Source organism: Peromyscus eremicus, chromosome 14 (genome assembly GCF_949786415.1).
Source record: "Peromyscus eremicus chromosome 14, PerEre_H2_v1, whole genome shotgun sequence".
In the NCBI taxonomy this organism is placed as follows: Eukaryota; Metazoa; Chordata; class Mammalia; order Rodentia; family Cricetidae; genus Peromyscus; species Peromyscus eremicus.
The window spans coordinates 28837755-28853160 of NC_081430.1; the positions used below are offsets into that span (position 1 = coordinate 28837755).

Below are 15406 nucleotides of genomic sequence, written 5' to 3' on the forward strand. Positions count from 1 at the left end.
TAAAGAAAGCCAGGATATTGTCTAATGATGAATTTCAGAATTTTTTAAAACTTAGTTTACTGACTAGTTTTCTTTTAGCAGTTTAAAAACTGTGTGTGTGTGTGTGTGTGTGAGAGAGAGAGAGAGAGAGAGAGACAGAGACAGAGACAGAGAGACAGAGAGAGAGACAGAGAGAGAGAGAGAGCGCGCGAGCGAGCACCCAAGCCCACACGCCCACAGGGATGTATGGAGACCAGAGGACAGCTGGCAGGGTAACTTTTTCTGTTATTGCTTCGGACAGCTCAGGTCTCAGGCTCACACAGCGAACACTTCCCCCCCCCAGCCCTACTGACTGGCTCTCTTACATTTCTTCTCTTTCTCTCACTGTAGCTATTTATCTCTTGATTGATTTTGTCTGTTTGTGTCTTAGAGACAGGGTTTCCATGTGTAGCTCTGGTTGTGATGACCGGGCTGGCCTTGAATTTAGAGAGAAACCTGTTTCTGCCTCTGGAGTGCTGGGATTAAGGGCGTGCACCGCCACACCTGGCGGTCATTTTATTCTTAAATTGGGAGATGTTGACTGTTTCCTGTGGGCGGTGCTGAGAGTTGCCACAGTGGAACTGCCATGAGGCCTGTGTCTTTCTTCTGAGGTAGGTGTCTTCTACTCGGGGTCTGTGCTCCTAGTCTTGTACACTGGTAGGAAAGGAGAGAGTGGGGCCTCGCTAACACATTTCACAACCGTGTGCTCAACCAGTGGTCTTCACTTGTTGAGTTGGTTTTTCCTTCAGTGTCAAAGGACAGCAGAGTAAACATTGTCTTGGCAAAGCACTTCGATTGTGATTGCAATGTTTCCTGTGTGTTACTGGGAAACGTTGGTCTTGTGAGGTATTTCTGTTCTCTAGACTAGAAAGAAAGGCTTTGCATGGAAGGCACTGTTTCCCCCTATTCTGATTCTAGATTTTTGCAACACACATTTCTACCTTTTCATTCCCACTTTATTACTTGATTCAGCAAATTGACCAGTTTATGTATTGTTTCCATGAATAAAGAACTTACGATTTTGGTATTTATCCACAATCAAGTTTTATATTGATGCCTTTGTAATCTTAATATCTTAGAATCTCTGTTTAAACCCACTTTTCTTTCTCTCCCTGGACCAGTCTTTGTTAGCTATGTGTTTTATATTTTCAAGTATGCTACTTTATTGTTCATATAAACATGCATAATAACTGTTCCATATCTGACCTAAAATTTGCAACTCAAGAAATCAGATTTGTAATTTAAGTGTTAATTCAGCACCATAGTGAATCACGTACTAAGTTTCAGTTTCCTTTCCTGTGAATCCCAGTGTAGCAGGAATCTTAAAAGTTCTTATTAATAAAAACAAACCTGGAGCTAGGTACTGGGGTCAACGCTGGAAGATCAGAGAAGCAGAACAAGCCACAGTTTCCTCACCTCGACAATTCCTCAGCTGATCCGGTTTCCTCAGACTGGAAGCCTCTGAGTCCTCATCCAAATGGATCTCAGCTGAACTGCTGCTAAAAGCCGAAAAGCTTAACCAGCTCTAGTTCCTGGTCTTCACGCCTTATGTACCTTTCTGCTTCCTGCCATCACTTCCTGGTATTAAAGGCGTGTGTCACCATGCCTGGCTGTTTCCAGTGTGGCCTTGAACTCACAGAGATCCAGGCAGATCTCTGCCTCTGGAATGCTAGGATTAAAGGCATGTGCTACCACTGCCTAACCTCTATGTTTAAAATATTGTGGCTGTTCTGTTCTCTGACCCCAGATAAGTTTATTAGAGTGCACAATATTTCGGGGAACACAATACCACCACATCCCAGTGACCCAGTTTCTGGCTCAGTTGTAAGTTTATTCTTGCGCATCAAGACGAGAGCCTGAAACAGTGACATATTTTAGTTTCCTTTACACTTACGCTAATTGAAGTGATAATGGGTCAAAGCTCAAGAAACTGAATTGGGCATTACTTTGGACTACTATGAATGTGTAATTATAGGTTATATGTGTAATTCTCTCTGCTTCATCTTGTTTAAAAACCAGATCAGAAACACAAAATATAATCATTGCAGAAAAGTCGATGATGGCAGCAGAAAGCATCTGTTAGGAGTGATGTTTACATCCCTTCAGGTGATAGTCCCTTCTGGCTTGAGTCCTTCAAATGGCTTTTTGAATACAGGTTCATGTATTTAGATCATATATATTTATATAGATCCATAAATACATTTTTTCTTACAAGTAATATAACACTATTTTTGTTATATAGTCTTTACAAGCTTCATGCCGTTGAAGTTAGTTTGTGTAGGTAGTGGTAACTAACCTCTTCTTGAAGCTGGAAAGGTGGATGAATTAGGTTCTCAATGCCCATTTTAGGTTACCCACAACTTGTAACTCCAGTTCCATGGGATCCGATGCCTCTGGCCTCTCCCAGCACCCCCATATCCATGCACACCCCCTTATATATACACACAATTAAGATGTGAAAAAATTGAAGATCGTGTAATATCTTTGTATATACATTTTTTCCTGTGTTTTGTATAGGTTTTTGAAATATGTTACTAGAGTTTGGGTCAGAAAAACATCACATTCTTTGGCACCAGGTTTGTTGAAGAAGGCTTTTAAGAGTTTACTAGTAGATAGGATGAGAAACTACACAATTGTTTTGTGAACTTCGTTGATAATCATCGTATCTGCAGCAGTAGTTCAGGTGCACTATGAGCCTGTTTAGAAACACCTTTAGACCTGTAATTTCTACAACTTAGACCACTTGGTCGTTTTGTAGCAGTTTTCATAGAACTGGGTAGGAGGGAAGAAAGGCTTTTTTTTTTTTTTTTAAAATTTGAGAGTCTTAAAGGATCTTTGAAGAGGAGTTAAACTACAATTCAGGTTGGGGTGGTGGAGGACAATTCTTGTTCGTAAGACAGAAATGTGATTCAACCCAGTTTGAAAAAAAGTAGGTGGATTATTTCTTTGTGTAAGAATTTCAAGCTGGGCCAAGGTGGCGGACACCTTTAATCCTGGGATGTGGCTGCGGAGAGTGAGGAATATAAGGCAGGCAGAGACAGGAGCTTGACCCTTTTTGGTCTGGGGAGTCGTGGAGGTAAGAGGTGACTTTGGCTTCTCCTTCACTTCTCTGATCTTTCAGCATTTACCCTGATACCTGACTCTGGCTTTTTGTTATTAAGACCAATTAGAGTTTGCGCTACAGATGTGTCTCACTGTCATGAAAAGCCTTAGGTTATTAAAACATTTTAAATGCCATATTCTTAGGTCTTTGAAGTGTTTGAAGACCATTTATTTAAAATATGTTTGGCCGGGCGGTGGTGTTGCATCCCTTTAATTCCAGCACTCGGGAAGCAGAACCAGGTGGATCTCTGTGAGTTTGAGGTCAGCCTGGTCTACAGAGTGATCCAGGGCAGGCACCAAAACTACACAGAGAAATCCTGTCTCAAAAAAATAAAATGAAATAAAAATCTTTGTATGACCTTGAAAACATGCCTAACATGACTAAGTTTGATTGTTATAGATGACTATTAACCTGTATTTCTTTAATATGCTAAATAGTTTTCAAGGACTAAAAATTACATTTTTAAATAAGCTGCATTGGTACATTATCTTAAACAAGACTAGAAACATATACACAGTATACCAAAAAAAAAAACCCCTTAAATTTATATCAATATGCAAAACTCCATACCAATGTAAAATATTTGAGACTAGCGGTTGTTCAAAAGTAGACTCAATAATCCACTCTTTTATCTCATCGTTTCTATATTATATTCCCACTTTTTTCCTTTAGAAAGAGATTCTTGAATTTAATGTCCTTTGTTTACTTTTCTCCCCAACCATGACCAATAACAACTTGTAACCAAACCCCTAAACGATGACAAATGTCCATAACCCATTGAATGACCAAAAACCACCCACTCCCACCTCTTGGGAAAGTGGTCACCATGTTCTCTAGACTGCTTTCTGCTGTGGGTGATGACATCTTTGGGAAACCCTGAGAAAACTGGGATAATGGTCAAGTCTTGGAAAAACTAGCCATAACATTCTTGTCCAGGGAAATATGTGTATCTACTGTACTATCAAAGTCCATAAAACATTAACAAAGAATAAAATTCAGAAAATTAATTTACCTTTTCATTGTGCATTTGTTGAGTTCCATAAGGATACTTTCATAAAAGTATATATTGTGTACTGAGGGAAAGGTGGGCAACCAGAAAAGACAGGAAGTGGGGTGCTGCCTCCCAAGTTGTTTACCTAGGAGGCTGCTGCAGCAAGGTTGCCTGGGAACCACGTGGAAAGGTGATCACCACACTGCAAAAGAATGTTTGTTCTATTGAAATTTCTACAAACCTCAGGCTGCTTTTGGGACCCTAAATATGGAATACTATTGTATTCATTTGAGTTGTTCTCCTGTCCAGCAAGGGGAGTGGAACGTACCAGTGTCATTTGGATCTGGAAATGGTCTAGGAATAAGTGAGAATTCATGAATTCATTTAATTTTTCTGTCTAGATGGGCCAGTCTGCTCTGAAATGCAGTCTAGTAGAAATGATACCGAAGATCAACCTGGTGTAAGTACTGGAAATTGAATTCTACCCATGTATCCATAATCAGTTTCTTGATTTTACTAGAACAAGGCTAGAGCTACTCTACTTTGTGAATAACATGATATTAATAAAATATACTCCTACTTAGCATTAGCACTGTTTCATTTCTGGCTTGTAACCTTTGGTGAAATAGTACAAGTCACAAGCAGGTTTTGATGATGCATGTAATCCTGGCATTTTGGCAGGCTGAGGGAAGAAGAGGATTTTGTGAATTCGAAGTCAGTGTGGGCTACATAAGGAGATCTTGTCTCAACAACAACAACAACAACAACAATAACAACAATGAAAAAACCCCAGCAAATAATGGGCTAGAGAAATGGCTTAGAGGTTAAGAGCACTGGCTGCTCTCCTAGAGGACCTGGGTTTGGTTCCCAGCACCCACGTGGTGGCTCACAACTATTCTTGCCTCCAGTCTCAAGGGATCTGAAGCCCTATTCTATTCTCTGAGAATACTGAATGTACATAAAGACATACATGCAGGCAAAAACCCTCATACATGTGAAGTAAATAGAACATACTAAAAGAAATGAGAAAGAAACCTGACAGCTTCCACCTTAAAAAAAAAGTACTTTCAGATGGATTTTAAACCCTCTTTACTAGCTGAACACAATTTCAGAGTTTCTCCTTGAAATTTTATTTGAATCTTAAAATATATTTTAGTTTTAAAATATAACATTGACTTTGGCCATTTTGAGATTATCAATATCTTAACATTTTCTTTTTGAGTGTGTATTTGATAAACTCCTGGTTTAGTGTGAGCTAGGTAGACTATTACTTAAGTCCTCTGTTGAATTAGTAAAAATACTTATGATAGGGAACAAGCGGCTCTGACACTGGTGTGAAAATCTGAGCCTGTTCTCCAGCTTTCTAGAATGTCATGGACCGCTTTTGGTGTAGGTGTCTACACGCTTTCTTCTATGCCTGACACTCCCAGGAAAGGAGCTGTGAATCGAGCCACTTTACTGACTGCTGACTGTCAATCTGTTACAGAACTCAAAAGTGCCTGATGCTCCTGGTCATGGCTTCGTCCCTCCACCGGGTCCCCCAGTTCCCCCTGTGGACCCAAGGAGCCAGTTGATGGGAAGGGCCTGCCCCTTCCCCCCACCTTCTCCAAGAAACATCTGTGGAGCTCCTCCAGATTATTATTCTCCACCTAACGACTTCCCTGGCCCACCACGTCTTCCATACCCAGGTAGGCTTTTTTTTTTAAAGAGTCATGTATGTGTCAACGTTTATCTGTGCTTTTCTTCAAGTTTGGTTCCTGCTGCTGTGTAGCTAGAGTTTTTTTGGTCCTGCCTGGCCCATGGTCAGGACAAATCTCTCACTTGCCAGTCTCGCAGCTGCTCAGACCCAACCAAGTAAACACACAGAGACTTATATTATTTATAAACTGTATGGCTGTGTTAGGCTTTTTGTTATCTACTTCTTCTATCTTAAATTCACTGATTTCTATTAGTCTATAAATTGTCACGTGGCTCATGGCTTACCAGTACCTTACACATTTTGCTTGTCATGGCGGCAGCTGGCAGTAGCTCCTTTCTGTCTTTTACTTTTTAGAATTTTTTTTTGTTTGTTTGTCTCACCTATATTTTTTGTCTGGCTACTGGCCAATCAGTGTTTTATTTTATTTTATTCAGAGTAACACATTTAACATACAGAACATCCCAAGCACTTCCCCTTTTCTTTTTTTTTAAAAGGAAGGTTTTAACTTTTCCATAGTAAAATTACATATAACAAAACAATTATCAAGCAAGAATTATAGTTACAATATCTAGTATATTTATAATATCTACTCTATTTGTATTTGGCAAAATAAAAGATATCCTATCTATCCTATATTTGTGAGTCTAAGGTTTTATATCTAACTTATTTTTTATCGTAACTGAGGAAATTATAACAATCTAGTCTTATTACCTGAGAACCGGAAGAAGGATGCAAGCAACTTTCGGGAGTCTTGCAGGGTAGACAGAGACAGCTGGCAGCCTGGACAGTCATCTAAAGTTCCTTCGTAAAGTTGGGGCATCTGTCTTCAGCCCACAGGCCTAGAGTCTCTTAGTTGTTTTTCTTTGTGTCCTGTAGAATGTCTGGCAGTTTTCTCTGTGAAGCAGGAACCTGAAGGACCATTTTGCCAAGCAAAGTTCAGTGGTCACCTTCCTATGGGTCCTGCATGTCCAGTCAATATATTTTTTTTAGGCAGTCTAGGCAAGAACGGTTTCTTGCCCAAATGGCTATTTTTGCCAAGGTGAAGATAAACTCCATATGGAGTGTCTTTGATGCCCATCCTCCTCTCTGAAGTAAATTGGTGCTGTCAGGAGCAGACATGTCTCACTGTCCAGAAAGTCTAAATTTTTTTTTTAAAGTTTTATACAATATATATTTTTTAAAGATTTTATTTATTAATTATGTATACAGTGTTCTGTCTGCATGTGTCCTTGCAGGCCAGAAGAGGGCACCAGATCTCATTACAGGTGGTTGTGAGCCACCATGTGGTTGCTGGGAATCGAACTCAGGACCTCTGGAAGAGCAGTCAGTGCTCTTAACCACTGAGCCATCTCTCCAGCCCCGAAAGTCTAAATTTTTAAAACATTTTAAATGTCATATTCTGTAGCTCTTTGAAGTATTTGAAGATTACCTATCTATCTGAAATATATCTATGTATACCTAGAAAACTTAACTTGACTATAAGTTTGACTATCATAGAAGATTATTAATCTGTATTTCTCAATTATCCATTACAATATAAATGAGTTATATAAACATAATACCTTAAACAGAGTAGAAATATATATACAGTATAACAAAATTAACTTCAAATTTGTATCAATAAACTAAAATCTATACCAATGTAAAACAAGTTGTTGCTCTTTAAAAGTAGGTTCATTAATCTACCCTTTTCTGAGGGGAAGGATGATAGCGGCAGCTAAGGGTAAGAAAGGCGGTTTTAAGTCTCAGCTCTCAGCTACTGCTCTGATCTCTTGGGTTTTTAACTCTGTATTTGGCTCTGTGTTTCTTATTTAATAAGACGGTTACATCTACACTGCAGTGATAAATCCTGACCAGAACCAGCTTGAGGAGGAGAGGGTTTACATGGCTCACAGGTTACAGTCCAGCAACAAAGGAAGCCAAGGCTTCACCTTATTCCACCTTAGCTAATTTTGAATTTTACTGTATTGTGATAGCTCAGAGAATCACTGAATGTATAAGCAGTTTTAAGATTAAAATTATGTGTATTTAATTTGATAGAAATGTATTGTGTTCATTATTAAAATACTTATATTTTAGTCAAGATTACTGACTAAAGTGTTTTAAAGTCTTTTTCATAAATAGTTCCCACCTGATCATATTTATTTAAAATCTAAGATCATATTTAGTTATTTGTTGAACCTAACTGAAATTCCTTCAAACCCTGACATTTTAAAATAAAAATAATTTGTTGCTTTTACAGCACACTTTACCCTTTGGAACCACAGGTTTCTACACAGTAAATCATGTTTTCAAGTACTAGACAAGACAGCTTAGTTATCCTAGGTAGCTGCTCTCTGATTTCATCTCTAGTTTTAAAGTTCTAGGTGAATCAAATGAATTTTGTTTGTTAAGTTTTAAGATGGTCCTTGGCATTACAGGAAATGTTTTTAGTAGAATATCAGGTCAGAATCACTGATCTGAATGGTAAGTTTGAAAATCTGACTACATTGAAAACCTGTTTTAAAGTAAGCCTTGAGTGTATTGAGAGCTTGTGTAACTGCAAAGATAGGACAAACATACCTGAAATTAATGATTCTTATTAATCCTATGTAGTTGAAGAAGTACATTTTTCAATGTCAAAATTAATTTGTGAGATCAAATATTCTGGTGTGGGTGTTTGAATATCAGAATAACTACCAGAGCTAGTGGTTTTTAACAAGTGTGTAGTTTGGGGTTTCAACTTCCAATGTCCTTTGCTCTTTGAACAGGGAGAAATGTGTACCCACCGAGGGGCTTTCCACCTTCCCTTATCCCAGGAGCTAGGTTCTTCCCCCGACCCCCACATCCTGAAAGCAGACATGAGCTCCCTTCAGACTTGATTTCACCTTCAAATGAACCTGCAGAGGAACTTCAGAAACCTAAGAGACGTCGGGTGTCATTTTCTTCCTATATTGAGTTTAAATAACTCCTATTACCTATGCAATTATTTTTTGCTCAAATTGAAGCTTAATGGAATTATAATTCTCAGGATAGTATTTTGTAAATAAATATGATTTAAATATGAATCTTATGAGTAAATTATTTCCATTTTATTTTATTCTGAATAGTATATTTTACTTTGATTACCTCATCCATAATTATGGTAGTTTTATATATGTAATCTTATAGTTGGAGATATCTTAAACTCAAAAGGCTGTGTCTTTATACCAAGAATGTGTTCACCGTGGTTGTAGACAAATGTAAAAGTAACTTTATGTATAATGAAATAAATTTTAATTGATTTAAAGTCTTGTTTGGCATTGCTAATAATAAAACCAATAATAAAATAATAAACATGGTTCCATAAATTAGTCTTTTTACCTGTACCAATAATTCAGTGGTTCAAAAGTCAAGCAGTTGGGGCTGCAGAGCTGGTGGCTCAGTGGTTAAGAGTACTGGCTGCTCTTCCAGAGGACTTGGGTTTGGTTCCCAGAATCCACATGGCAGTTCACAAGCCTCTGTAACTCCAGCTCCAGGGAATCCAGTGGCCTCTTCTGGCCTCCAGATGCACCAGGAATGCATGTAATGCACAGACATGCATGTAGACAAAACATCTGCACACATAAAATTATATTTTAAGAAAAGATAAAGCATTTTGTTATCTTTCTGATTGATCATCTTATAAAATCTGTATCCTACTTCTTGTAATTAGCTATTAATGACCCAAAATAAATTAATAAACTTTAAAAACTTAAATATGGATTACATTTTAGTATGTGTATCTACTATACTATCAGGACTCAGGAGTTCAAGGCCTGACTAGTCTACAGAGTGAGTTCTACAACAGCTAGAGCTGTTACACAGAGAACCCCCGCCCATCCCCTCAAAAAGAAAAGAATTTCAAAGATTTCTATGGTGTAGTGTAGGCAGATATTTCTTTGGGCTGCCTGCTCACAAATAATGACACAGAGACTTCTTATTAACATTGTGAAAGCTTGGCTGATAGCTTAGGCTTGTGGTTTAGCTAGCTCTTACAATTTAAATGAACCCATTTCTATTAATCTATGTGCTGCCACATTGCTCGTGGCTTGTTACTTCATCTCCTACATGACCTTCCTCTGCATTTCCTGGCCACTCCACCGTCTTTCCAGCTTCCTCTCTGCCCTGAAAAATCCTGCCTAGCTATTGGCTGTTCATCTTTTTATTAAACCAATCAGAGTGACACATCTTCACAGTGTACAAAAAGATTATTCCACAACAATTCCTCTTTTTGTCTAAATAAAAAAGATTTTAACTCTAATAAAGTAAACTATATATAATAAGAACAATCATCAAGCAAGAATTACATTCACAATGTCCAATCCTTGTGCATTTGGCATATTTAGAGAAAATGCTCCATTATCTATCCTATCTTGTTGAATTCAAAGTTTTATACCTAAACCATTTTTATTATAACTTGTACTACCATCCTAAAAATATCTTTGTAGACCTTAAGTAAAACATGGTTTTAGAGAAACAACTTAAGCTTTTATGTTTTTTAACCTTATAACTTTACATCTCTTATGTAAGTTCTTTTCTGAATTTGATAACAAGAGAAACTGTAAAACTATAACTATCTAGTCTTCAATCTCCATCAGAGACCCATGAAGGATAAAATATTACTTGAGTAAACAGGAAGTGCAGAAAATGCAACTTCCATAACTAAGAAACGGCAGAGACATCTTGCTGCCTTGGACAGTCACCCCAAGTTCCTCTGTAATGTTGGCTCATCCAACTTGGGCCTACAGGCCTAAAACTTCTGACAGACTGTTCTGTGAAGCAGGAATTTTGAAGGACTGTCCTACCTTGTCTTGGCAGTTTGGCAGATGCTTTCTTTTGTGTCCTGCTTGTCCAATTTGGGCAGCAAAATATCAGCAATTGAGGCAAGGGCAGTTTCTTTGCCCATTGGCTGACCTTACCACAAATGAAAGCAAACTCCATATGGAGGTTTTCTTTGGTGTCCATCATCCTTTTATGAAGTAGATTGGTGCTGCCAGGAGTAGATGTGTGTGGTGATATTTTGCTTGTACTCTATCTAACACATAAAGCTTGCAAAAAGATCAGAGGGTCGAGCTAGCCATTAGTTAACCACAGAGGTCTGGAGGTCTGTGTAGAAAGGAGACAGGAAATGATATGGCTTGGGGACGAGAGGAATATAAGGCAGGTGTAGACAGGAGCTCAACTCTTTTTGGTAGGTAAGAGGTGATTTTGGCTGTTCTTTTACTTCTTTGATCTTTCAGCATTTATCCTGATAGCTGACTCTGGGTTTTGTTATTAAGACCAATAAGAATTCGCGCTACAGATATGTTTGTCATGAAAAGCCTTAGGTTATTAAAACATTTTAAATGCCATGTTCTATAGGTCTTTGAAGTGTTTGAAGACCATCTATTTAAAATATATCTTTGTATGACCTTGAAAACATGCCTAACATGACTAAGTTTGATTGTTATAGATGACTAACTATTAACCTGTATCCTTTATTATCCTAAATAGTTTTTAAGGACTAAAACTTTACATTTTTAAATAAGCTGCATTAAGGTAAAGTATAATATCTTAAACAAGAATAGAAACATATATACAGTATAACAACAAAAAATCCCTTAAATTTGTATCAATATGCAAAACTCCATACCAAAATGTAAAATATTTGAGACTAGTGGTTGTTCAAAAGTAGACTCAATAATCCATTCTTTCATCTCATCATTTCTATATTATATTCCCACTTTTTGCCTTTAGAGATTCTTGAATTCAATGTCCTTTGTTTACTTTTCTCCCCAACCATGACCAACAACAACTTGTAACCAAGCCCCCTAAATGATGACAAATGTCCATAACCCATTGAATGACCAAAAACTACCCACTCCCACCTCTTGGGAAAGTGGTCGTCATGTTCTCTAGACTGCTTCCTGCTGTCTGTGGGTGATGACATCTTTGGGAAACCCTGAGAAAATTAGGATAATGGTCATTTGGAAAAACTAGCCATAACATTTGTTGTCCAGTGTCTGTGCAATGGGAAAGCACAAGACTTATCTGTAGTTCTGGCTGGAATAGTCTTATCAGGCTGGACTATCTCAGCCAGCAACCTTGAAGCTGTTCTGGATACAGAACTCTGAGCAAACTGCAACACAGGCACTCTGAGGGGCTGGATCACCTGGCCCACCCGTTTTCATTAGTATCTGGTCTCCTTGCTCTGAAAATACAAACTTTCAAAGGTAACATATATATCTGCATTAACACACATATGGACTGTGCACTATATGCAAGCCAGCTGAAGACAATTTTTTGTTTTATGTTTGAGCAGGTAAAATATATGTGACCTGTCTTGTAGTTTTCTAGGTTTATTTTTTTAGTCTCCAGCCAGGATTTTTAGGGGTTCTTCCCCAATCAAACCCGGTGTGTATCAACCTTGAAGGAATCCACAGCCTTTTGTTTTCTGTGGAAACTAAAGTATAACCTCTTTCAAAGCAACACATTTTCTGAATTCCATTTTAATGTTAAGGCATCCTAAAATATGTGTCATGTCATAAGCCCAAGCAAGGCAGTTTCTGCATCTTTGTGTTCAACCATAAGAACCTTGTCCTTCCCAGCCCCACTCTACTGGCTCCCTAAATTCTTTAATCATGGGGTGGTGGGAGATACGGAAAAACTGTTTGACTCATTTTGTTCACACTGTCTTTTTGGCAGTGCTGGTGTCTTTGTTAGGGTTTTTATTGCTGTGAAGAGACACCATGACCATAGCAACTCTTAAAAGGGGTGGCTTGCTTACAGTTTCAAAGGTTCAGTCCATTATCATCATGATGGGGAGCATGGCAGCATGCATGCAGACATGGTGCTGGAGTTGAGAGTGCTACATCTTGCAGGCAACAAGAAGTGGACTGTCACACTGAGGCACTTTCTTTCAAACCACCATATTCTACTTCCTGGCTCCCAAAGGCTGATAGCCATATCACAATACAAAAAATGCACTCAATCCAACTTCAGAAGTCCCCATAGTCTATAACAGTCTCAAACTTGTTTAAAAGTCCAAAGTCCAAGGTCTCTTCTGAGAGGCATGACACTCCCTTAAAACTGTAAATCTCACTGGTAAAAATAAAAAATCAGATTACATTCTTCATACATAAAATGGCACAGGATATACATTATCATTTCAAATTGCAGAGAAGGGAGCATAGTGAGGAAATACTGGACAAAAGCAAGATAGAAAACCGGCTAGGCAAACTCCAAACTCTGCATCTCCATGTCTGATGTCAAAACACTCTAGATCTCCAACTCTGCTCAGCTTTGTTGGTTGTAGCACACATCTTTCCCTTGGGCTGGTTCCACTCCCTCTTAGTAGCTCTCCTTGGCATTCCTGGCTCTGGCATCTCTCTTAGGTTCTCCAAGGCAATCCAGGCCTCATCCTCACAGCTTCACTCAATGGCCTCTCTGCTAGGCCTCCATTCAGGGACACCTCTGACACATGCCTGGCCTCAGCAGCTTTATTCCATAACTCCTTTCTTCTCTTTCCCTAAAGCTACAACCACATGGGGAAAACTGCCAAGTTCTGCTGCTTGCTGGAGCTGGAACATGGTACCCTCATTCAATTACATCTTCACTGCCTAAACTTGGCTGTCCTGAAATGTGATCTGTAGATGGGGCTGGCCTCAAACTCAGAGATCTGCTAGCCTCTGTCTTCCCAGTTCTGGGATTAAAGGTATGCCCCACCACACCCAGCTCTAAATTTTTCTTTAGTTCCTTTGCACAGGTTGGAAGCTTAGCTGGATGTGATCTTGCCCTGTTGTAGAATATTATTTTAAGGTGTGTTACTTTTGTTCATGTTGCATTTGTTTAACTCTGTGAAGCTGCATTACTGTGCCTGTCTAAAAACACCTGGTGGTCTAATAAAGAACAGCCAATAGCAAATCAGGAGAAAAGATAGGCGGTACTGGTAGGCAGAGAGAATAAATAGGAGAAATCTTGGAGGAGGAGAAAAAGAAGTAAGAAACAAAGAAAGTTATACAGGAATAGAAAAGGAAAGAGAAGTAGCCAGAGAAGGAAGAGGATTCCAGGGGTCAGCCACCCAGCTACACAGCAAGCCATGGAGTAAGATTAAGATTTACAGGAGAGAGGGCTGGAGAGATGGCTTAGAGGTTAAGAGCACCGACTGCTCTTCCAGAGGTCCTGAGTTCAATTCCCAGCACCCACATGGTGGCTCACAACCATCTGTAATGAGATCTGGCACCCTCTTCTGTATACATAATAAATAAATAAATCTTTAAAAAAAAAAAAAAAAAAAGATTTACAGGAGAGAACAGGAAAAGCCCAGAGGCAAAACGTAGATGGGGTAATTTAAGGAAAGCTGGCAAGAAACAAGCCAAGCTAAGGTTGGGCATTCATAATTAAAAATAAGCACCTGTGTATGATTTATTTGGGAGCTGGGTGTTGAGCCCCCCCAAAAGAGCAGAAACAAAAAAACATTGCTCTGAGGTCACCACTCCCTTTATTCCATTTCTTAGTCAGTTTACCTTCCTGTACATAGGGTTTAGCTCCATTCCACTTCCTGGAGCTCTTTGTCTCCTTAAAATTTACATCTTGTAATTTACCCTGCTCAGCTTGCTCCTTTTCATTATAAATCTTCATTGGGGTTACCACTAAAAACCACACAAATGTCTATACTAGGCTGTTTTGAGATTTCTTCTGCCAACAGAATTAATCCAAAACACTTCACTCAGACAAACTCTTCGGGCAAGGACAAAAGGTAATCACTTTATTCACAAAATATTACAAGAATGATCTCTAGGCAACATACTAAAATTCTCCTCTGAAACCTCGAGTGAGCCCCCTTGATAGTTCAAATAACTCTTAGTACCACTGTCTTCCATGCTCCTACTCGTATGGCTTAAAGCATTCCAACTGCTTCCCAAACCCAAAGCACCAAAGTCCAAATTCCTTCAAACACATAGTCAGGCCTATCACAGCAATACCCTCAGTCTCTGGTACCAACTTCTGTCTTAGTTTGGGTTTTTATTGCTGTGAAGAGACACCATGACCAAGGCAACTTTTATAAGAAAACATTTAATTAGGGTGGCTTCCTACAGTTTCAGAGGTTCAGTCCAATATCATCGTAACAGGGAGCATGGCAGCATGGATGCTGATGTGGTATTGGAGCTGAGAGTTCTCATCTTGCAGGCAATAGGAAGTCAACTGTCTTTCACACTGAGGGAAGCTTAAGCAAAAAAGACTTCAAAGCCCAACCCCACAGTGACACATTTCCAATAAGGCCACCTAATAGTGCCACTCCCTTTGGTGGCCATTTTCTTTCAAACCACCACAGATGGGGATGGAACCCACAGTCCTTGCACATGAGAGGGAAACACCTTATAATTAAGGCAGGAGAATAAATAGGAGAAATCATATATTTGAATGCTTAGTCACCAGTTGGTAGACTGTCTGGAAAGCTTAGTAGGTATGGCCTTGTTGGAGGTGGTTTGCTGCTGGCGATGGGCTTTGAGGTTTCAAAATCTTATGCCAGGCCAAGTCTACCCTCCATCCCTTGGCCCTAGCCTGCTGCCTGAGGATCAGGATGTAAAACTCAGTTACTTCTTCAGCACCATGC

At 39.0% G+C, this 15406-nt stretch overlaps 1 protein-coding gene across 1 annotated transcript; it reads left to right on the top strand.

The window, feature by feature from the left end:
• The first annotated feature begins 357 nt into the window (after window positions 1–357).
• LOC131924415 (melanoma inhibitory activity protein 2-like) lies at window positions 358–9079 on the top strand. The gene is made up of 4 exons (XM_059279700.1): window positions 358–629; window positions 4514–4572; window positions 5599–5800; window positions 8562–9079. The coding sequence occupies exons 2-4, from the start codon at window positions 4534–4536 to the stop codon at window positions 8756–8758; spliced, it is 438 nt and encodes a 145-aa protein (XP_059135683.1). The 5' UTR covers window positions 358–629; window positions 4514–4533; the 3' UTR covers window positions 8759–9079.
• Window positions 9080–15406: the final 6327 nt, after the last annotated feature.

Coding starts and splice junctions, on each gene's coding strand:
- LOC131924415 (XM_059279700.1), top strand. CDS start 4,534: ATGCAGTCTAGTAGAAATGATACCGAAGATCAACCTGGT. Junction 4,573..5,598: donor ATACCGAAGATCAACCTGGT/GTAAGTACTGGA, acceptor AATCTGTTACAG/AACTCAAAAGTGCCTGATGC. Junction 5,801..8,561: donor ACCACGTCTTCCATACCCAG/GTAGGCTTTTTT, acceptor CTCTTTGAACAG/GGAGAAATGTGTACCCACCG.